The sequence below is a fragment of the Anolis carolinensis genome, chromosome 4 (assembly GCF_035594765.1).
Source record: "Anolis carolinensis isolate JA03-04 chromosome 4, rAnoCar3.1.pri, whole genome shotgun sequence".
NCBI classification, from domain to species: domain Eukaryota; kingdom Metazoa; phylum Chordata; class Lepidosauria; order Squamata; family Dactyloidae; genus Anolis; species Anolis carolinensis.
In genome coordinates, this window is record NC_085844.1 from 195,420,535 (window position 1) to 195,443,017 (window position 22,483).

General features: G+C 40.0%; 1 protein-coding gene across 7 annotated transcripts in view; it reads left to right on the forward strand.

Moving 5' to 3' along the window:
• The window catches only part of foxp4 (forkhead box P4), a 206,002-nt gene that overhangs the window by 136,987 nt on the left and 46,532 nt on the right, over positions 1 to 22,483 (forward strand). For 4 of the 7 annotated variants that reach the window (XM_008109692.3, XM_008109693.3, XM_062978485.1 and 1 more), the window contains exons 5-11: positions 326 to 412; positions 9,561 to 9,711; positions 12,359 to 12,563; positions 16,130 to 16,234; positions 18,669 to 18,756; positions 22,229 to 22,312; positions 22,387 to 22,461. In XM_008109692.3, coding sequence (XP_008107899.1) covers positions 326 to 412; positions 9,561 to 9,711; positions 12,359 to 12,563; positions 16,130 to 16,234; positions 18,669 to 18,756; positions 22,229 to 22,312; positions 22,387 to 22,461 — 795 coding nt within the window. The remainder of the gene's footprint in view (positions 1 to 325; positions 413 to 9,560; positions 9,712 to 12,358; positions 12,564 to 16,129; positions 16,235 to 18,668; positions 18,757 to 22,228; positions 22,313 to 22,386; positions 22,462 to 22,483) is intronic. The other 3 variants (XM_008109697.3, XM_008109699.3, XM_008109698.3) reach the window with 3 other exon arrangements.

Genomic DNA, 22,483 nt, shown 5'->3' on the forward strand with positions numbered 1-22,483 from the left:
CAACATCACTCCCCTGCATTTGTGTCACTTAATTTTGTGGCTGTTGGGCCTTTTAAACAATAATTGAATATGCCTAATCAGTGTGCCCACAACTTAGATCAGTGGTTCTCAACCTGTGGATCCCCAGATGTTTTGGCCTTCAGCTGGTAAACTGGCTGGGATTTCTGGGAGTTGTTGGCCAAAACACCTGGGGAGAACCGGTGTTGAGAACCACTGACTTAGATAGTTGCAAGGCACAGAAGAATAGTTAGAAGTGGTTACTGTCAGTGCCATCATTTGAGTCTCATTTACTGCCTGTATTCATTTGCCCCACTCTTTCCCTCAGTTGCAGGAATACTACAAGAAACAGCAGGAGCAACTTCACCTGCAGCTACTGACTCAGCAGCAAGCTGGAAAGCAGCAAGCCAAAGAGGTAGGTATAGCCTTTCGTTGTTTCATAAACATCTGTGCAGTAAATAAAGCTCTCTCATCTTGCTTTGTTTTTTAATTAAAAAAAATCCGACAGCTCACCAGGAGTGATAGCAGAATTCACGTTGCTCCTCATTCAAAAGTATACATTAATCTATTGTGCTTCTTGCCCATTTCAAAATACAAACCAGGCTATCCCTACATATTCTGTACATGGCGTTCATTTCACAGAAAGTATCTACAATAACAAACACATGAAGATCTTTTTCGCTTGGATCCACAGTAGTTTGTTGTGGCAACCTGTTGCTTGTTCAGACACTTATCTTCAACAGCAAATATATGATTTTCCCTTTAGGAATCTACAATCGTAGATATGTGTAACGTCCTTGTTTTTAACACACCTGCCAGAGTCAACATCATAATGTGGAATACTATAAAAGCATTATTTACCTGTTGTTATGCTGCCTTGAAAGTACATATTTCAATAGCATGATAAATCTTGAAATCTAATAACTGCTGCAATAACACACCAGATACAACTTATTTTACCTGTTAGAGCTAGAAAATAATAGTTTTCCAGGAATCCAATATGCAGATCTGAAAGAAATCGCCTTCCAAATGAGCCAGGCAGTAAAATGGTTTTTGCATGTTCCACAAAGATTTGTATAAAGACAGTCTGAAGCAGGTTCAATTATCTCAAGTTCAAGCAATTCTGTTAGACAAAATTCTTCCATGAACCTTTTGTAATATAAGATCTAGTTCATTTCACCCACTACCTACTGAGGCATCACTGAATGCCAAGGAATTTTCTGTGATACTTACAACATTCATCTCATGTCATCTTGTTGTGAATTATTGTGGTTAACTTCTCTTTGACGCTGTTTATATTAAAGATGCGTGTTTATCAAGTTCTTGAGTTGGTGTTGGATTGAAAGAAGCACTCTTATAGCGGTGCTGTTCTGTTTGCTCCGCAAAACAGATTTTGATCACGCTGTCATGTCATAGATGATGTGTGTGGCTTTTAATCTCTTTGTTGGTAGTGTGTTCCATTATCTATTGAAATAGCTCTGCAAAGCCATCTGTCATGGCCAAAATTACCAACAGCTCAATTCTGTTTGGTTTGTGACTGATGAACATTTTAAGGTCTAGTTTGCATGTTATAACCACCATGTGATTTAGCCACACTACTGCAGATGGTGAAAATTAAAGGTTAATCTTTATGGCCTCTGTGCAGAATCAGATTCAAACTACGAACTGTGCTCAAGCAGGCCAACCAGTGAAGATTCAACAGCTCTCTCATATAAACAAAAGACCCTTCCATTCCACTCACTTAATTAGTTCTACCAGCCTTTCTGTCACACTGAGATGGGAAGGAGCTGACTTTATGGACTGGCTACAGTTCATACAGAGGTCCTGAGACTGACCTTTGCAAAATGTCAACCCAGAGTAGCAAGAGCTCAACCTAGGCTTTGATTATATCGGGAATTGGCAGCTGTGGCCTCCAAGATGTTATTTGGCCTTCTGCTCCCATCAGCCAGCAAAGAGTGAGAGATGATGGGAGTTGCATTTCAAAATATTTAGAGACCCACAGATTTATCAACTTCAGTATATGAAGCAGCGAAATTTCTGATATAACATATTAAGTAATACTGACAATCCTTCAAACCACGGTCACAGTATCACTAGTTGCCCCAAAGATTGTGTTCTCAATAGATTACCTGTGTGTGGCTTTTAAGTAAAGGAGAACTCCTGGCACGCCATTGAGTGATCTCCTATGATTCCCTATCTGGACAAAAACAAAATCTTTCTTCTTCACACTATGCTAATTTTGCAGTGAAATCAAAAACACTACAGTTCATTCTATAGCAACCATCTTCTATCTGTTGAGTGTAACTTAATGTTAAATCACATGTATTCTTGCTCTCTCTGCCTACAAATCTCTGGAAAACATGGAAGTACTTTCTTTCAATGATTTGCCTTTTTTCAAGTATGAATTTCGGATAACTTTTTCACTGTCAAAGCTACACCTTGTGCCCAAGCCAGGAATGTTATCTTGCAGCTAACTAGTAGTTTCTCTGGAATGCTAAGCCAGCTGCCCCTTTTCTTAGAAATATAGCCCCTACTGCACTTCCAGAAAACTTGGGGGGTGGGGGGAAAGAGCTTTAATATTGAATCTCTCTTTGCTGGCAGTTGTCCCAGCACACCAACTGATCCTATGCGGTTATTCTGGGAGGGGGGCCATATATGAGGATTGGCCAGCCAGTAACCCAGGCTTCAGATTAATGAAGTGCTCCTGTCAGTCCAGAGTGTCACGCTGAAACTCCTCTTGATGTGCTCATAAATCAAAGTGACGGCGCCTGTTACCCCAGTAGCTGCACCCACTCAGCTGCGTCTAATGTAAACAGAGCACAGACAAAATGCATTAAGAAACTCAAACCTGTCTCTAGGGAGAAGATCAGGGATCAAGGGAGTAAAGGATTGGAGCAGAAAGTGGGAGGATGGGAGCTTGGGATTACACCCTAACAGGAAACCTTCTGTATGTGCCTTCACTGCAGTGAAAAAGGAAGATTGGAAAGGCCCAGTGGGTGCTAGTGACTGGCAGAGTAAGGTTCAGTAATTACTTTCTTTGTGTTTAAGATTTTTATCTGCAGGCAGATAAGCTTCATACTTCATTGGTTCTATCAAAAGTACACAGCAGATGACCTCCAAAAGTGAAAGTGTCCAGCAAAACCCACAGTCTCTGGCAGCAGTGTGGCAGGGGAGGCTGGGAGGGAGCTACTGGGCAACATCAGAAGGAAACTTCATTGTTTTAATTTGTGATGATCAGGGAGCAATCTTTGAGGTATGTGGCTCATTCAAAGTAGTTCAGAATTAAAACTGGAGTGTCTCTAATGCACTCTGCAGTTTTATGCACCGAGAATCCATTGGCAAACTAATAATCTTTTAAAAGTAACCTGAATTCAATTTCTAACAATAATTCCTCAAACATAATGCCTTTTATTGAATTACATGCTTTACTTTGCCCCACATTCAGAGTTCTGCTTGAAGCATTTGATATTTTTTTTTACATCATTCACTTTGCCTCTCGCTATAATGAAGTGTTCTTCTACATTCACTGATAAATTGCATAATGAGATTGCAACTTGCCACTTGGCTGTACAACCTTTGCAAAGTGGGCTAAGTTACGATTCATGGAGCATTATAGCACTGTTTGCTCATTCACAAAAATCTTAACTATCAATTTGTAAGTGTTTTATGTGTTAAACTTAGTAATGGAAATTGGTCACTTGGAGTGAAATTCACATGGCAATGATATGAACTTCTTCCTGCTTCCTTCATGATATTTTGCAAGGGATCCAGCCAGTGCTATCTTTAATTTGTAATGCACCTGTGTTTTCTTATTGCTCCTGACTTTATTTTTATGACGAAATCCAAGTAAAGAAGGAGAGACAGAAGAGCTGCATGATATCTCTTGATTAGTAGCCTTGGGAGGCCTTCGTCTAACACAGTGGTTCCCTACCTGTCGGTCTCCAGATGTTTTGGCCTTCAACTCTAGGAAACCCTAACAGCTGGTAAACTGACTGGGATTTCTGGGAGTTGTAAGTCAAAATACCTGGGGACCCACAGGTTGAGAATCACTGATCTAGAAGCACACTTAAGGCTTTTGCATTTCTAAACATTTGCTTGAGGTTCATAATAAAAGGAAATAAAGCCACAATAATGTAAAATGAAGACATTCATGAATATTTTCCACCTTTCCCCAGTTTAAATTGTATCTCAAAGGCCCAAATACGTTTGGTCTTTCAATTTTACCATTACTTTGTCAGGTTTAGACCATAATGATAGAAAGTTAGTTGGTTGGGAGAGCCACTAGAAAGACATTTCATGCCAGAATTGTTGTATTCAAACTTGATGCGTGGATGACATCAATAGGAGGGCATTCTTGATGAATATCTGAGACTGTATAGGATCATGTGGTAAGAGACCTTGGGAGAACACCATTGAAAAAGTCAACAGCTCATACTACTGAAAGTTGCAAAACTACCATTATTAGATCATGTTCAAGAACTTCTGAGGCCCCTCCCACACATCTGTATAAATTCCCACATTATCTGCTTTGAACTGGCAGTGTGGACTTAGGAATATATGGCAGTGTGGACTCAGACAACCCAGTTCAAAGCAGATATTGTGGGATTTTTTCCGTTGATATTCTGGGTTATATGGTTGTGTGGAGGGGCCCTGAGTCCTCTCATTTTTCTCTTCTTGTTGTTTTTTTGTCTTGGGATTTTGTTTAAATGGTGTGGGTATGTATGGTTCTTTATAGATATGTCTGCATATATGTAAGAGAAAAAGTAAGGGTGAAAGACCTTTATACTGATCCAGAGGATGAAGCATTAACATAAAAATGGGTTCTTTGTATTTGAAGTGCAAGGTGTGTGGTTTAGTCCGTACTTAGGAAAATGCATGTGGTAGGAAAAAATTAACTTAAGAAGTAATATGGGGAAATAATTGACTTGCCTGTGTGTGAAATTAAAATTCTGGATTCAAAGCAGTGGTTTGGATCCTGTAACTTAGATACCATATTTGCCTGGACTTGGGCAAATTGTCTTCTAGTCTCACTAATTGGTCATTCTGGGGAACTGGTCCTTGTGTCTGGTTGCATGCCACACAACAGCCTGTAGTAAATATTTGGTGGTGATGCCCACTTCAAATTGTAAATACATCTTTTGGTATCAAAAACATCAAGATTTCTGGACTAAAAGGTAGCTGAAGGGTAGGCTGGGGAATTCCTGAATTGAAGGCATACCTTCAATGAGCAAGGAATTTGATATCCGGAACCTTGTTGTGAATTTAGAGATGGAAATAGCTGTAGGATTTGAAAAAGCATTTTAACCATTTGCTTTCTTTCAAGTGGGGAAAAAATCTTTTATATGACAAAAATGTTATTTCCTCGTGCCATTATAAGAGTTCCAAATCCCAATGTGTTGATGTGATATTAGCAATGTGGCACTAGAGCATTTTCTGAGAAGGAGATTGTAACAACCCTGTTTAAACACTCTCTTATATGCCCATACATTTTATTATATCTTTGGTGTATTACCACTTATATAATAGTTGATCTTTTCAGAGTATAAAATTCAATGGCAGAGGACCTATAATGAGTCAATGCTGTTAAAGACATTTCACCTTCTCTTCCCATCTTTTCAGCCTTTGTACTTCAGACTCCCAGAAGCTGCTGCTTGCGTTCATCAACAAGTAGATGAGAAAAGATATAGAACACTGTTGAGTTATGAGGTGAAAGCACCATGCCCTGAGGACTCTAATGACTTAATCCTTTCCCAATTTCCTTCTGTTTTACAGCTGGAAATTGAGTGAATGGGGCAGTGTTCAACTACCCTGATATAACAGGCAGAAACCTGTGCTCTCAAAAAGGCCTACTGGGAAAGAGGAAGCAAGGGAGGGGACAAAGTAAACCATAGACAGTGCAGTGATGTTGTAGATTCTTGCAGAAGAGAATGCTGGGATTCCCTCCCTTCCCTGCAGGCCACGCAGAGTGCATTTCTTATACCCATAAAATGCTTTAACATGAATGACTAACCCGTCTTTGCTCCTCTGCCAGCAGTACAGTCCATAGGGGATGGCTCTTCCCGGTTTTGATGCCCCATGGCTGAGCCAGTCCCTGGTGAATCATTAGTCAGGAATTCTTCCTAGACCCAGAATGAATGGACTTGTCTTGCTACAGGCCTGCTCTTCAATGATGTATTCTTTTCTATAAAAGGCTATTGAGTGAATGCTTTGAAGATTAGATGGAGGACAATGTTAACATTTGAACATTGAATCTATCCTATGTTTTAGTAGTTCATGTTCCTCCAAAGTCCTCTTCATACTCAACTTGCAATGTTTTTCTCTCATCCCTTTAAACTCTCTCTGCCTGTTACAGTAGAAATGGTCTCTCAGAAGTAGCAATGGAGTTTTGAGGGATCATACATACATTTTTGTTTAATGTTTTCAAGTGTTATTGGCCTGCTTACAGAATAAATAAATGGCACAGAAGAGTCCATAAAACAGCTTCCTAAATTCACAAGACTATAATTTCGCAGTGGTTGGAACAAGGGAGAATAAGACTACAGGGAAGGGCTCATATAGAAGATGCTAGGATGGAGATTAAGTATAAGAAGTAGCATTAAGTGCCCCTTGTGATGTAGAAGTGAAGTAACAATAACATACAGAAAGAGGTGACAAAGTGATGGAGCTGTCACTCTTCATGATTGGTTGGTTTGTATACAGCAAGAATGGCTAAGGTCCATGTTCCAAAGGACTGTTTTCTAGTTTTACAAATGGCCAAAGGGGCACACAGCTTGTGAAAACATTTTGGAGCTCTGGAGGACTTAGGCAAGAACATCATGTAATACATAGGAAGGGGGCAAGTAAGAAACTGTAGAGCCCCGGAGGAATTTGGAGAGAACATCCTCAACAGGAACCAGGAAATGTGATAGGAAAGAGCCAAAGGAAAGGAAGAAGCCACTAACATGACAAAAAATAGGCGATTTCAAGCAAAATAATTATTGATTATGTGTTCTAAAGTTAAAATTGAGTTCCTTTATATATAAACTGTATATAGTGGAGACATGGTTTGCTACCAAAACTGTGTGACAAATTGTGGTGGCAATTGTTAGTAGAAAAACTGCCAATTTAAATGACAATTTCTTGAAAAATAAAATAATAACTTTTATAGTAATAAATTTATTCTTATATCCCACCTCCATCTCCCCGAAGGGACTCGGGGTGGCTGACATGGGACCAAGCCAAATATAAACAAGGTTACAAATAACAATTAAAAACATATAACAGTAAAATGCATTAAAACAATACAACCCATGAAATCATCAAACTTCATCAAACAACCAATAATTGAGAACATTCATGTGCAGATTTGAAACTAAGAGGGCAGGGAAAGCTTGTGCAAATGCAAAACTGTAGGGCTGGGGCTGGGAATAAAGTGCTGGAGATCCAACCAAAATATTAGGGCTAGGTAGACTTAAATCAATAGCTAAACCATTATTCAAAGGCACATTGGAACATCCAAGTCTTCAAGTCTTTCCAGAAGGTGGTCAGGGTGGGGGCTAACCTAACCTCCCTGATAGAGTGTTCCAGAGCCGGGAGGCCACCACCGAGAAGGCCCGCTCTCTCGTCCCCATCAACCATGCTTGTGATGGAGGTGGGAGCGAGAAAAGTGCCTCCTGGCAGATCTTAGCACTCGTGCTGGTTCATAGGGAGAGATAAGTTGCAAAGATCAGCAGGACCTGAACCGTTTAGGGCTTTATAGGTAATAACCTGCACTTTGAATTGGGCCTGGAAACTTATTGGCAGCCAGTGGAGCTGAAAAGGTAGGGATTGGAAATAGGGGTATAGGGATGGCACATGACCTGTGGCCCATACAGTTTCCATCCTTGGTCTGTACTTAGTCTTTTACATCAAGGTCACAGAAACCAAAGTTGGTGTTATATACAGATATATATACAGATACTGTATGGTACCAGATTTGCTCATACATTTAAGCATTCTCTGAACTTTAAAGACCCCTCCCTAAACTGCAAATCCCAGGACTTCACAAGAGGCAGCCATAGGATTAAAGTGGAATAGCAGTGCTTTAGCAATGTAGTGTGATAATCTCAGTTTACAATTGTGTATTATTATTGTGTATTATTATTATTATTATCATCATCATCATCACATAATTTAGCATAGCATATATAGGATTCCTAAGAGACCTCCTATCCATTCATTAGACGAATCCAGATCTGGCCTTGGGGCCAATTATCCAGTATTCATTGCCCTTTTTGGTAGCAGATGTGGTTCCTTATCATTCCTTGATCAACATTGTTATTTGAGATAATAGTACTTAGGAGTTTTCTAGAGAATATTAGATAATAACTATTTCTTTATCAAACATGTGAATTCAAACCAATATCTAAGTAAGCTGTCTGATAAGAATCTCTAGGAAAAACCTTGTATGAATGATTGTATATTCCTACTCTTATAGCATTGTAATGTTCAACATAGCCCTCAGTTAATTGATATAAAAATGGTATGCCTTAGAATGTAAACCCCTTATTCTGCTATTTTGTGATTTTGAAGTACATAAAAATATTTGGAAAAGATAAAAACAAGATCAGGTCCGTGCTAGTATTCCTCCCACAGACATTAATCGGTCAAACTTTCCTGGAAGGAGTGAAACAGTTGCCAATCGATGTTATTGTGCTTCTCTATTATACTGTCAAGTTACAATATTTCAATTAAATGAATGCTATTAATTACTGCAGGACTATGGCATAGGTTACAGCCATATAATGCATTATAATGCTTCTTTTTGGATACCTATTCCCATTTTCTACTCATAATCATGATCAATACTTATGACGAGCTCTGCAAAACAGTTGCTAAAATGAGATCCATCCACTGTGCTATCTTCCTTGTTCTTTCTGAAGCCTTACATAACTATCAGATGTGTGAATCCTTGTGGGAGGAATCTAACTCATGAAGTAAGGCCGTATCAGTGCATATACCCTTTTGCCAGTTGAGTAAAAATATATTTAAAAATACTGAGAGTAGTAAGAGACCTCACATCCTTAGTATGCAAGTCTCTGGATTAGCCATTGTCCAGATAGTGTAGAGTAATCTCATGAAGGTGAAATATTTCCTCTAAAAGTCTCCCAGGTTACTATGCTCATATGTGCAAGCACTTCATATTGTTCATATTTGCAAGCTCAATCCATATTTCTTTAGAGAAGGCAGGTTTGGCAGAGAAATACAATTCTGTCTCTTTATACACAATTTATGCACCCAGACTTTTGTGGAACTGCTCATCTGACAGTGAGACTCAGCATTTTCAGTGCTCTGCCAAGCAGACTCACTCTCTTCTTTTCCGCCACCCTCCCTTCGTTTGCTGCTCTGATAGATCAAAGGCTTTTCTGCCTTGGCTATATGCTGTGTGGCCACTGAGGACAAGAGATCAGGACTGTGAGCTGTGTTGGCTGCAAGCAAGGCTAAAGCTGGGATTGGGCTGCTTATGCAAGACCCTGGAGACTCCCGTCGGCCTGTGCTACAGGGCTGAAAATAATGTGTTTTGATTTTCTCCTTTTGTCTTCCAGCAGCCATTAGGGAATAAGCAGCTGGCATTCCAACAACAGCTACTGCAGATGCAGCAGCTGCAGCAGCAGCACCTGTTAAACCTCCAGCGACAAGGGCTGGTCAGTTTACAGCCAGGACAAGGCACCGTTCCTCTACAGACCCTTCCACAAGGTAATGCACATAAGCTTCCTTGCTCTTGAAGTGCTGTCGGGGATAACTGCCCCCCCAAAGCAGCAGTTAGCATAGCCAGCCGGTTGTCTGTTAATTTGAAAAGCTGGATGTTTTCAGTGCACTTGGGGCCTAACATTTGGCGTGCTTTCGGTTTTGCTATAAAACAGACATCAATAAAGCATTATTAGACCAGAATGTAACATGCCTGATCCAGCTCCTGTTCAAGGAATGCCTTGGAGCTGTGTTGCTGATGTTAATGGGAGAGAGTGGGGGCTTAATATTTCATTATTCATTTTCAATGCAAAACACAGTAATTGCCTGACATTAGAAGCTCTGTTTTGATGCTGTTGCTTTCCATCTGAAGGAAGGGATGAGTACATAAAGTAGCTTCACTTTACACAGACACATTATGCCTCTTTCCACCAAAGATTATATTTAGGAGAAGCAACAAAGTCTGCTTATTACACGATAACCCTATTCCAGACTAAATAGAGTCCTTTAAATATTTTGGGGGACTGCTATCCTAAATGGCTTGGTCCAAACTCATTGTGGGGGGAGGAATCAGGGGAAGGATGAGGACTGGAAGGAGAGCTTAAGTGTGCTGATGACTCCACCGGTACCACCTGTACCAGTCCTCTTGGTTCTGTATCAATAAGTATTTGGCATCACAGATTAAAAGAAATCCAGTGCTCCCTTGAAGTTTTGGTCTGGCATGTTGGGTGCATTTGATCTGATAATGAGAACAAACGCTACATCCATCCTTTTGCAGAAGAAATTACTACAAAATAATATGGAATGAATAACTATTTAGAGGTACCCATGAAAGACAGCGTAATTGCTGCTGCGCCATAAAATTCAGTATTCCAACCTATTTGAAAGGGGTATGGTCATCTAGATAGCAAAACAAAAATGAGAATGAATGCATATTGCATTCTGGACCTAGAATTCCACATATCAAATATACCTAACACTAGATACGCATACAAAGCTAAATAATCCAGCACCCTTTGCATGTAAGTAGATCTCAAATTTTCTTTGCAGGCCTTCTCTTACCATGGGATAGGGGACACACCGGCTTCCACAAATTCAGGGATTGTGACTAAGTAGCTACACTTTACCCTAGGAGTGGACAAAATCAAGCCCACAAGCCATAAGATGCCCCAACCCCTCTTCCTTTTTGTGGGCTCCCCATGCTGTTATTTTAACAAACTAGCAGAATTTGCAGAAGTTAATTAGCAAATCACTGAATGTCTTAAAGCGAGTGTGAGAAAGGATCTGAATGCACTACAGTGTTTCCTCACTTATTGCAGGGGTTACGTTCCAGGACCACCCGCAATAGTGAAAATCCACAAAGTAGGGACGCTATATTTGTGTTGTTTGCAAGTAGCGTCTCTATCCCCTCCTCGCCACTCAAGCACACGCATGTACGCTCCCGCCGCTGCTGCTGCCTTGTGAGGCGAAAACAAAGCTGCTTCAGCCTCCTTTTCTCTCCCTTCCTTAGACATCTTCTTAGGAAGAAAGTAGAAAGAGGGATTTATAAGGGATTTATAATATTATTTTATGATTTATACTATTATTTTAGTGTTTATTAAAAACCTGCAAAACAGTGAGGGAGCGAAAAGTGAACCGCAAAGTAGCAAGGGAACACTATATAGTCAATATCATTGTCAGTTTCATTCCTTTTCCTTCACTTTCAATAGTCAGTATCATAGTTAATACCTTATAAATTAAAGTGAATTTCAGAACATTTAAAGTCACTTTATATATGAATTAACTAATAATTGATCAAGTGGAAGTCGGCAATTTTGTTTGTTAATTATTTGGGAGGATTTTTCATGAACTTAATAATATTTAATGGATAATTAATTAAATTAAATTATGCTCAGTCTATTTTACATGAATGTTACTAATTGTGGATTTTATGGATTTTTCAACGGTAAAATATTTAAACAAAATAAGAAAAGGCAGCTGGTCAACTTGAAAATTGTCCCCCAGAGCCATGGCAGTTGTCTACCATGCAAAAGTTTATGCACTCAGGTGATTGCTTGGGGTGACATTTCTGCTAAAAACCAGAGGACTACATATTGAATTTATGAACACAAGAAGTAGCATTTAAAAAAAAATTGGCACAAGCACATTTCCAGGTCCACCATTTCTTTCTGAAGAATGGGATTTATTTATTGTCTGCCTTATTTATGTCCAGCCATTCTCCTTCAAGAGAGATGTAAGGTACCACAATGAAATATATTATCACATTAAAATCTAGTACAACAGTAATAAAAGTACAACCCCCACCCATTAAATGCTCATTCCTTAGCAATTAGTCTCAAATCAGGCCTCCTCTCAACAAATCTTGCCAAGAAACTCGCATGGTATATTCATCCTAAACAACTTGAAGGTACATAACAACAAGAAGTTCAGTTTGTTTCAATTCAGCAAGACACTTATGTTCTTAAGCAAAGGAGTACATATGTGATCTACTAACGGAGGTCAATTGTACCTTAATTGTTCTATAATACTATATATATATTTTGCAACATAGATTCCAAATCTTCAGTTAATTAAGGGTCATTTTGTTGTGTCTGCTGAGAACTTGTAGGTCTTTCACTTTGTTTTGTTTCCTTTGCATTTTTCAATGTGTATGAAGCTGTGTGTCCCTCAGACCTCCAGCAACTGTGGAAAGAGGTTACTGCTACTCAACCTGTAGACGAGTGTATCAAGCAAGAGGGACTCGACCTCAGCACCAACACCTCCAATTCTACCTCATTTTCAGCCGCCAAGGTCTCTCCTCCAATTTCCCACCACTCTCTCACCAATGGACAGAACGCCATGCTCGCACAAAGGAGGGACAGGTAGAAGCTGATGGGCATTTATATGAGTAAAGGATATAGATTTTATGCATGATGGAGGATCTATGCTAGCAGAGGTTCTGTAGGCCACTAGTTAAATTCTACAATGATTGTAAGAGCCCTGGAGTCTGATTTTAGATGTATGTGTCTGAAAGTTTAGCACAATGTTGGTGTTTTAGATAAGGAGTCAGATTCATAGTTATTTCTGCTTTCAATGACACATAAAACTTTTGAAGGCACAATGGGAAGGAGTGGCAGAGGGAAACTCGGTCTCCCTTAGGCCCAATCAACTATGGCCTAATATTATTTAATGTTACTTATTATATTCAATTGAAAAATGGAACTGTATAGCTGAATAGCATAAGTTATAGTGATCTTTCCATGTTGAATCAGCTGCTTTTTTCATGCACTAGTGCAGAAACAGACTTAATTTTTCAGTTTAACTCATGAAAAAGCATGAATTCTTCATATTTACAAACATCAGGGGAAAAGACCTGGATGCTGTGCTGTTGGAGAATGACCAGTCAGTAACTTACCACACTGCTGCATGGACAACTAGGATCACAAAAGATGTTACAGAATGGTTGAAATTTTCTCTTGGGACAGGCCCACATTAATGACAATAAGGCAGCTTGCTAAACTCACAGTGTGTATACCTGCTAGTAAGAAATATTACATGAACTTACACTGCATGATTAGGAAGCTCTGCATCAGTACCTCCAGTCTAGGCACCTGTTACAGCCACCTGGTAACACTGTTCAGGCTGGAAGTACCATCTCTGTCTTTTAGGTGAATTTTGCACCATAGAAATTTGGAGATTATTCTTGGGGGTGGGGTGGGGGGGGGGGTGGAGACGACCTTCTGTCATACAGTACAGGGGAATTCTGCACCAGCATTGTTTGTGTTTCACTATGGGTTTATTATTCAATCCAGGTGTGTTGATAATTTCCAGTTAGTCTTTCTGCGTGCATTATTTGGCAAAAATAGTGTGTGTGTGTGTGTGTATGTATGTGTGTGTATGTATGTGTGTATGTGTGTGTATATATATATATATATACACACACACACACACACACACACACACACATATGTATGTATGTATATATATATGTATATATATATATAAAATCAGAGGTGCAAAATTCATAAAAGTTCAATTCTTCCCATAACTAATATAAAAGGTATGAAAGTGAACTTTCAACATTTCTTACATCAAACCACTCTTACTGCCAAGAAGTTCCTTCTAATGTTCAATCAAAATACAGTAGAGTCTCACTTATCCAACATAAACGGGCCGGCAGAACGTTGGATAAGCTAATATGTTGGATAATAAGGAGAGATTAAGAAAAAGCCTATTAAACATCAAAATAGGTTATGATTTTACAAATTAAGCACCAAAACATCATGCTATACAACAAATTTGACAGAAAAAGTAGTTCATTACACATTAATGCTATGTAGTAATTACTGTATTTACAAATTTAGCACCAAAATATCACAATATATTGAAAACATTGGCTACAAAAATGCGTTGGATAGTCCAGAACATTGAATAAGTGAGACTCTACTGTAAAACTATTTTGTGAAGCATCAGAGAACAGACCTTACCCCTCCTCACTGTGTCAGCCCTTGAGGTGTTTAAAAAAGGCCATCATGTAACCCCTCAAGATTGATGAGTTACACTAAAACCTTCTTAAAAAATTGGAAAGAATTTGGTTAATTACATTAAAACCCACTAAAAGAGAGGTTACCAGAGTAGGTTGTCCACAGAGTAGGTGCTAACTCAGTTGAATTCCATGGCAGGATATAAAATAAAATATTTTGGAGAGAAAACTTTGCAAATGACAGAAATATTTGGGCTTTCCAAGGAAATTTTATCAATTAGGCTGAACTATTGGTTCTATACTGTATAGAGCAGGGGTCCTCAAACTTTTTAAGCAGACAGCCAGTCCACAATCCTTCAGACTGTTGAGGGGGTGAATTATCATTTGAAAAAAAATACAAACAAATTCCTATGCACACTGCACGTGTCTTATTTGTAGTGCGAAAAAAAACAATGAAAGAACAATACAATATTTAAAAATAAGAACAATTTTAACCAACATAAACCTATCAGGATTTCAATGGGAAGTGTGGGCCTGCTTTTTTGCTAATGAGATATTCAAGTTAATTAGGATTGTAGTTGTTGTGAGCCTTCAAGTCATTTCAGACTTTGGGCAAGCCTAAGTCTAAAACTGAGGGTGGGGGCCAGGTAAATGACCTTGGAGGGCTGCATCCAGCCCACAGGCCTTAGTTTGGGGACCCCTGGTATAGAGCCTTATATTGAGAAATAATCTGGTAGCCTTTCAGATACATGCTCTTGTGACTGTGTTCCAAAGCAACAATGACAGTCACATGTACAGTACACCATAATCTCAAATCACATTTTGCCAAAAAGATTCACGTCTGCCTCACAAATCAAAGTAACATTATGTTTTGTGCCACTGATGACACTTGAATATCCAACTGCAAAAAGGATCAAAAAAGTGAATCGAGATTGACCCAGTCATTCTAGTTTGTACAGTAGAGTCTCACTTATCCAACATAAACGGGCCGGCAGAGTGTTGGATAAGCGAATATATTGGATAATGAGGGATTAAGGAAAAGCCTATTAAACATCAAATTAGGTTATGATTTTACAAATTAAGCACCAAAACATCATGTTTTACAACAAATTTGACAGAAAAAGTAGTTCAGTACGCAGTAATTCTATGTAGTAATTACTGTATTTACGAATTTAGCACCAAAATATCACGATATATTGAAAACATTGACTACAAAAATGCATTGGATAATCCAGAATGTTGGATAAGCAAGTGTTGGATAAGTGAGACTCTACTGTATCTGCAGTTATGAGTTTAGCAGTTAAGAATCTTGCTACCAATGCTAGGAATGCATTTTAATGGGTGGAGGACTACATGTGCTCAGGAAATGTAGAGTGTACACATACTGGATGTTCTGAATGAGCAAATCTGATCCACTATAATTCTCTTAAAGGGTGTGCCTTTTGGCCAAAGACTACCAATGAGCAATATAATATATTTCTGGTCTGGAGAGAAGAGATGTAAAAGGCTGTTTGATGGTGAATATCCCTCCTGCAGTTTATTCCAGACATTCATTAGAACAGAGCTTTCCAAACATTTCATGTTGGTGACACACTTTTTAGACATGCCTCATTTCGTGACACAGTAATACTAGGAAAATGAAAGGTAAACGAACCTCTTATAAGACATACAGACACATACATATATTGTAAAAACAAAATGTATGAGGACACAGCATGTCTCATGAAAACCTTTCATTTGTAATTTTTAAAATACACGATTTATTGCTTTTTCACATAGGCTTGGGTTTCTAGTTATATTCACATGACACACCTACACACTGCAGTCGACACACTAACGTGTCACGACACAGTTTAGAAAGCTCTGCATTAGAGCTCCAAGGCTTCATGGAAACATCTAGCAGGCATGACTGAAAGTGTGTTAATGGCTTGATGGTAATTCTTGTTTCTTTTGCCTCCTTTGCAGCTCTTCTCATGAGGAGACCCCTGGATCTCACCCTCTGTATGGACATGGAGAGTGCAAGTGGCCTGGTTGTGAAACCCTCTGTGAGGACTTGGGACAGTTTGTTAAGTAGGTGACCCTCTTCTTTGTAGAAGGCATTCCAGTGCAACTGTATTCTTTGACCCAACCTTGACTTCCCTCTTACTATTTACCGAGTATTAATGCATTGAGGGCATGAAGACCTTACTAAAGACTTAGTAAGTTATTAGTAAGTTCAAGAACTTCAAAAATAGATTTCATTCTGTAGAATATATGACCAAAATATTTTTAAACACCTCAGCCCCTATTCCCAAGAACGTAAGCAGTGATGTGGAGTTTTTAGGGTTAGAAACATTTACCACAATGCTTGTGCCTCCACATGCGTTCTGTGAAATGGAGTAGGCTTGCTCTGGAAACTAGAACTATATTCCCTATACACCATAGGGTATGTAGGAAGAAGGGAGAAAAAGAGGGTTGCTGAAAAGACTGCGAATAGAAGAGGCTGACTGAGATCTATGGAAATGATGAGGCCTTGGGAGGAGAGAGGAGGCAAAACTGTAAAGTTTATAGCTTGTCCGTGATAGGAAAAAAGGGAGTAGGGGGAAGGGGAGAAGAGAACTAGGGAGAAACAGATGGCAGTACGGCAGCCTGCTGACACCGCTTGTGGGCTCTGTCACTGACTGATTAACTCCGCTGTCTAAGAGCCCTCTGCTAGCGTCAGGGTCAAACAAATTGTTTTCACGCTTCGTCAGAGGTTTACTTAATTAGTTCATTTGCAATTAGATCTCTTTGTAGCCAAGATTTTTAGCAAAGACATCAGATGAAACTGACGGGTTTTCTTTTCTTGCCTGTTCAGGATTTCCCTCCCTTCTATGCTTTTCTACTAAACATGTTCTCTACATCCTACCACACACATATATTTCTCCTCATTTTCTCCCCCCCCCCCTTTCAACCTCCCACTCCACTGCCTTTGAACAGAATGTTGTGGGGGTTTGTAATGACGTTTAGAAGGGATGGAGAAGTTAGGAAGCACAGCATGTGTAGCTTCAATGTGTGTAGCTTCACCCTATATGCATTTCTGCAAATGTTGCCAGCCGCACCGAAGGATCACTGTTCTTAGTCAACAGGTGCCAAATGAACAGGCCTGAGGCAGATGGAGGGGCCACTTGCATGCTCCTTCCGAGTCTATCCTAGCACATGAATGGATGAAGGCCAGTGAGGGGAATTGCCTCCACCTGCGCTACCATATGTAACTGGCCCAAATGGGGTTAGCCACATCCCTCTCTATCCACTCATACCAAGTTGTCCTGAAATTGCTTAAAATAGCAAGATTGCATGGAATGTTGTTTAATAACTAAAGCAAGGCTCTTGAAATAAAATGGATTTCATTCTCCACACTGTCAGTCTAATTTATTTGGCTGGCATTTAGAAAGTTGACAAACATAGCTTAAAGCCACAAGCTTTGCAATGTAAATTAAAGCCCAGACTTGCTCTTGTCTTGTTGCACTCGATTTAGCAAAATATTTCTGTCTCAACCTTCCACTTAAGCACAGTAGCTGAGTTTACAATGAAAGGCACAATAATTTATTCAGGCAAAGCTATGAGCCCACAGTGGCACTGGTAAGGACATAATGAGTGAAAGAGAAATTGGCGTTCCGTCCATATAACCCATTTATGCTGAATAAAGAAAACAAAACCTATGGGGAAATTGGAATATAAATGTTGTACTATTGATGAGTATGATGCTTTGACATTAATAGTTAAGAATATCCATCTGATAGTTTGATTAATAAACTTTGGTAATACCCTGTTTCCCTGAAAATAAGACATCCCCGAAAAATAAGACCTAGTACAGGTTTTGCTGAATCGCTAAATATAAGGCCTCCCCTGAAAGTAAGACCTAGCAAAGTTTGTGTTTGGAAGCACGCACTCCAAACATAATACCAGAGCATGTAGGATCAATAAATGTATGTACCATAGATTGTTGTACATGGAAATAATGGTAGTAACAATACATTCTTGATAGGATTCACAGTTTGTCTGGTTATGCTGGTTTGTGATGACAACTACTGTACAGTATATAATAAATGTTCATTTTTTGTTCAACAATAAATGTGAATTCTTCTTCATGGAAAAATAAGTCATCCCCTGAAAATAAGACCTAGCGCATCTTTGGGAGCAAAAATTAACATAAGACACTGTCTTATTTTTGGGGAAACATGGTATAGAGTGTCATAAATACCACTGGGCATTTCCTTGCTGGGAAGAAGTGACTTTAATGTTAGACTTGGATCAGGAAACCCTGATTTTCAATCCCTGGTCGCTAGTGACTCTTAATGTGTGCTGTATTGAGTAAGAACAAGATAAAATATGGTAATTAGACTTTTAAAAAACCATTGTCTGGGCTACCACAGACTGGATTTTAGCTTTAAGCCAGAATGCTAGCAGGTAAGAATAATATGGTAAAACAAGTAAAGTATGGCTCATGTTAACTCACCAGCACAACAATGTCATCTCTTTTTAGACACCTCAATACAGAACATGCACTTGATGACCGGAGCACGGCTCAGTGTCGAGTTCAAATGCAAGTGGTACAGCAGCTGGAAATACAGGTAGGTGTCAATATTTGCAATATTAGTTCAAGCTAAAATTCTTTACCACAGCAAGATCAAGGAACTGTATTCTTAAATCAGTGGTTTTCAACCTGTGGGTCCCCAGATGTTTTGGCCTTCAACTCCCAGAAATCCTAACAGTTGGTAAACTGGCTGGGATTTCTGGGAGTTGTAGGGCAAAACACCTGGGGACCCACAGGTAGAGAACCACTGCTTTAGATGCTTGTATGCCTCACAGACTAATTTAGAATTATTTACAGTGATTTAAGGATTACTTATGAGTTGCATCCCCCATTTTTCCCTCTCTGACACTTATTCAGAAGTAATTTCTGAGGTATCCTCTGCCATATGCTTTTCCACAAGTGGATGGTGAAAGGAAGTGTGAATTGAATACTGCCAGCACCAATTGCCACAGTCACAGCAGAATTTGTTTCATTGATGCAAGGGTGGTAATCATCACAATTTTTATCTATGTACCACTGAGTTCACATTTCATTTCTCCACCTGTCAGTGGATATGCGCCTGATGATGGGTTAGTGGATTAAGGCTTTTATTATCTGTTCTGTGGCAGCAAGTTTTCTCACCATCTGCGTACTTGTCAAGGCACAGAGGGGATGGCAATGGGAAAAGGTGATTTTTAGAAGCCTAAAATAAAGAAAGCAAAAATTTGGTGCCCTGTTTTATCTGGCATCCTTGGATCGCTGCCATAGGAAGATTGCAACCTAAGGAGTGGATACAGGTCATGATTTTTCATGGCTTCCATTGTTCCCATTTTGTGTTCTCATGTGCTGATATCTCCACTTAATTTGGGTATCTTGGTCATGCAAATCAACTGTAGATGAATCTAGTGATGCCTCCTTATCTTACCTCCATAAACAAAGATTTCAGTTTTGTGATTGCAAGATATTTCTGGAATATTACCAAATTAGTTCATGGCCAAGAGCTAACAAGAAAGATGTGGGTATCACTGAGAACAACAGTAGAGCATTTTTGTCTCAGTTCTGGGAATATTCAGTACATGTGATGATAAGGCATTATAAGGAGAATTGCTGATAGTCAAGGAAGCATGCATGGAGCAGCAGGATGCCATCATACGATTTGCTTTCTATTAACACAAAGTTGGGCAACTGCACTAGGGGTGAGACTTATCTTTGCTCTTGCACAATCTCAGAGGCAACGTGGTGGGCTTTTCCTGAATCAGAATGACATGATGTCACTTTTACTTCATTTTAGTTTATTTTGGACCATTTAGGAGTAGGTGGGTGGGTTGAGAGGAGTAAGGGAAGCAAATGCATTTGTATTTTTTAATCCTCCCAATTAATTTTGTGAGTGTCTCTAGAGCTTGAAGGGTGTCTGGAGAGCCACAAAACTTACATGCAGCCTGTGGACCTCATTTTCTCCAGTCCTGTATTAACTGATGCTATCAGGGGTAAGAGAAGATTATGTGCTGCTAGTGGTCTGAGTAGCAGTCACATACCTCCTGTAGTAAGACACTCAGAAAAGTTTCACACATGCAACATGAGAGTGTTGATCAGTTGGAAGGAGTGATGGGTTTTGTTTTTGTAAATAAGTGATACTGTATAGGCCATGGCAAAGCAGGATGTGGTCTATAATATAAGTTAATGTGGGAAATAAACAGAAAATGCTTTTCTTACTTCCCGGCTTTGCTAGTATTGATACTGGCTTGATAGAATCTGGGGATGGGTGGCAGGATGTGAATGAAAGCTAGAGTGTTCCCAGGAACATGTCTCTCTGCAGCAGCAGGATTAGTGGCAGAGGAAAGAGTGTGCTAAGGAGCCAGCCAGCTATAATGCATAGCACAGGCAGCCTCTGTTGGAAGCTAAACTTAGTCAGTAGTTACAGATGGAGTGCCTAAGAGTGAATGTAGAGACATGCCAGAAGAGAAGTATTAAATTAGAAAGGAGTGCAGCACTCAAAGAGCAGAGTTAAGATTGTTACACACCCTGAGTCAAACCATGTGATTCTATCCTGTTCCCAAACACTCACTAAAGCAAAAGGCTGAAAGCAATTACTGAAGCTTAAAAGAGGGGATGTGGGGGAGAGACTCTTTTAAAAGAGCAGAAAGCTCAGTGCGTGAAAAGGAGAACCTGCCACCAGTGCTCCCAATTATAACGTTTTCACCGCAGAGCTCCTGCTGTGTGGGCAGCAAGGGTGTCTGCATCACGAGAGTGGATCTGTCATCTCTAATGAGAGCCATGACAGTGCCAGAGCGTCCTTGCGTCAGAGCCGCTCAAACTTTCAGCAAACTCCATTCTGGCTGCTGCCTTTAACTCCTGCCTCACTGGCCTTTCCTTTTGTTGTGGGCAAGGATTTCAGGCCCAGTGGGAGAAGAAAGACATGCCCTCTTTGGGTGTGTCCTACATTCTGCATAGGGGCCCAATCAGGTCAGGGAGGAACTGAGGCAAAGTTTGAGGGGAGGACTCAGAAAGAGAAGGTGACACAAAGAGAGATGGTGTCAGATCCCATTGTTTCTGCAGCACTCAAACTCTCTCCCTATGCCACAGCGAATATTTCACCCTTCTCCGCACACTGAGAAATAAACACACACCCCAGAAGCATGCAATTAAAGCAATGTTGCACATCTGTAGAGATGGATGGGCAGGTGAGTGGGTGGATTGGGGAAGGCAGGATGGGAGTGATAGATGACTAAGAAGAAGCAGTGGTTAGGGACGAAGCAATGGGAATATGGACAAGTATGAAGCACAAGGAGATATCTGACCTGAGAGAGTTGCAAAAAGAAAGATGGTGCAAGTGATCCAGCAGCCTCGATTGGGAGTGGGGATGTGTAAAGAGATTCCTATATAAGGTTATGTGGTGCGATGGATGAAAAGAGGAGCACTGAGTGGAAAGGTGATGGATGAAATGTATTTTGGGGTTGTGGTTTGTACATACTGTGTGACTCCGTTTGTCAATAGTAGGTTCTTCTATCTCTGTATGCCCAAAGCTAGTTCCCTTACAGCAAGGTCACTGGTACAGCTATTGTTAAGGCACAGCAGATGCCCTAGAGTAGAAACCGTAGCTACACATCCAGATTTTGATATGGAATAGGAAAAGGCAGTTCTCACCATCTTGGAAATTTGATACCCTGGCTAGGTTTGTGGTTCTCAAGAAAAGTCAATGTTACTGTGGAATTAGGGAAGATGGCAGTTTTTTGCTTCCAGGAGGACTCTAGCAGAGCACCACAGCAAGAGCTAAAGGAAACAGCATTGCACTGTCACATTACTGCATGTAGGAAATGTTAGTCAAGGCAAGAGGACAGCTTGTGCACACTGAGGCTCAGTGGAGCAAGCAAAAGGAGGTGTGCTCTGGATGGAGAAGATGACATTTGAGAGCAGCACATAGAAGTGAACTTCTGGAACGCCATGATAATGAACTGTGAGCCAAGTGAATTGATCACTAAAGGGAGAAACTTCCTTCAGACAAATGATTTTCTGTTTGGTTCTATCCACAGCTAGCTAAAGAGAGTGAACGCCTCCAGGCAATGATGGCCCACCTCCATATGAGACCTTCAGAGCCAAAGCCCTTCAGTCAGCCTGTAAGTAGCAGCCTGCCTATCCCTGCTCCCACTCCCACTATGTTATTTAACTTAATTTCTTTTTTTATAACAAGGATTACCAGCTTCCTGTCATCCTGGCAAAATTATGTAGGGCTGGAACAACACGCGACATCTCTGCTAGGCTTAAGGTAAAAAGGACTATTCCTAAGG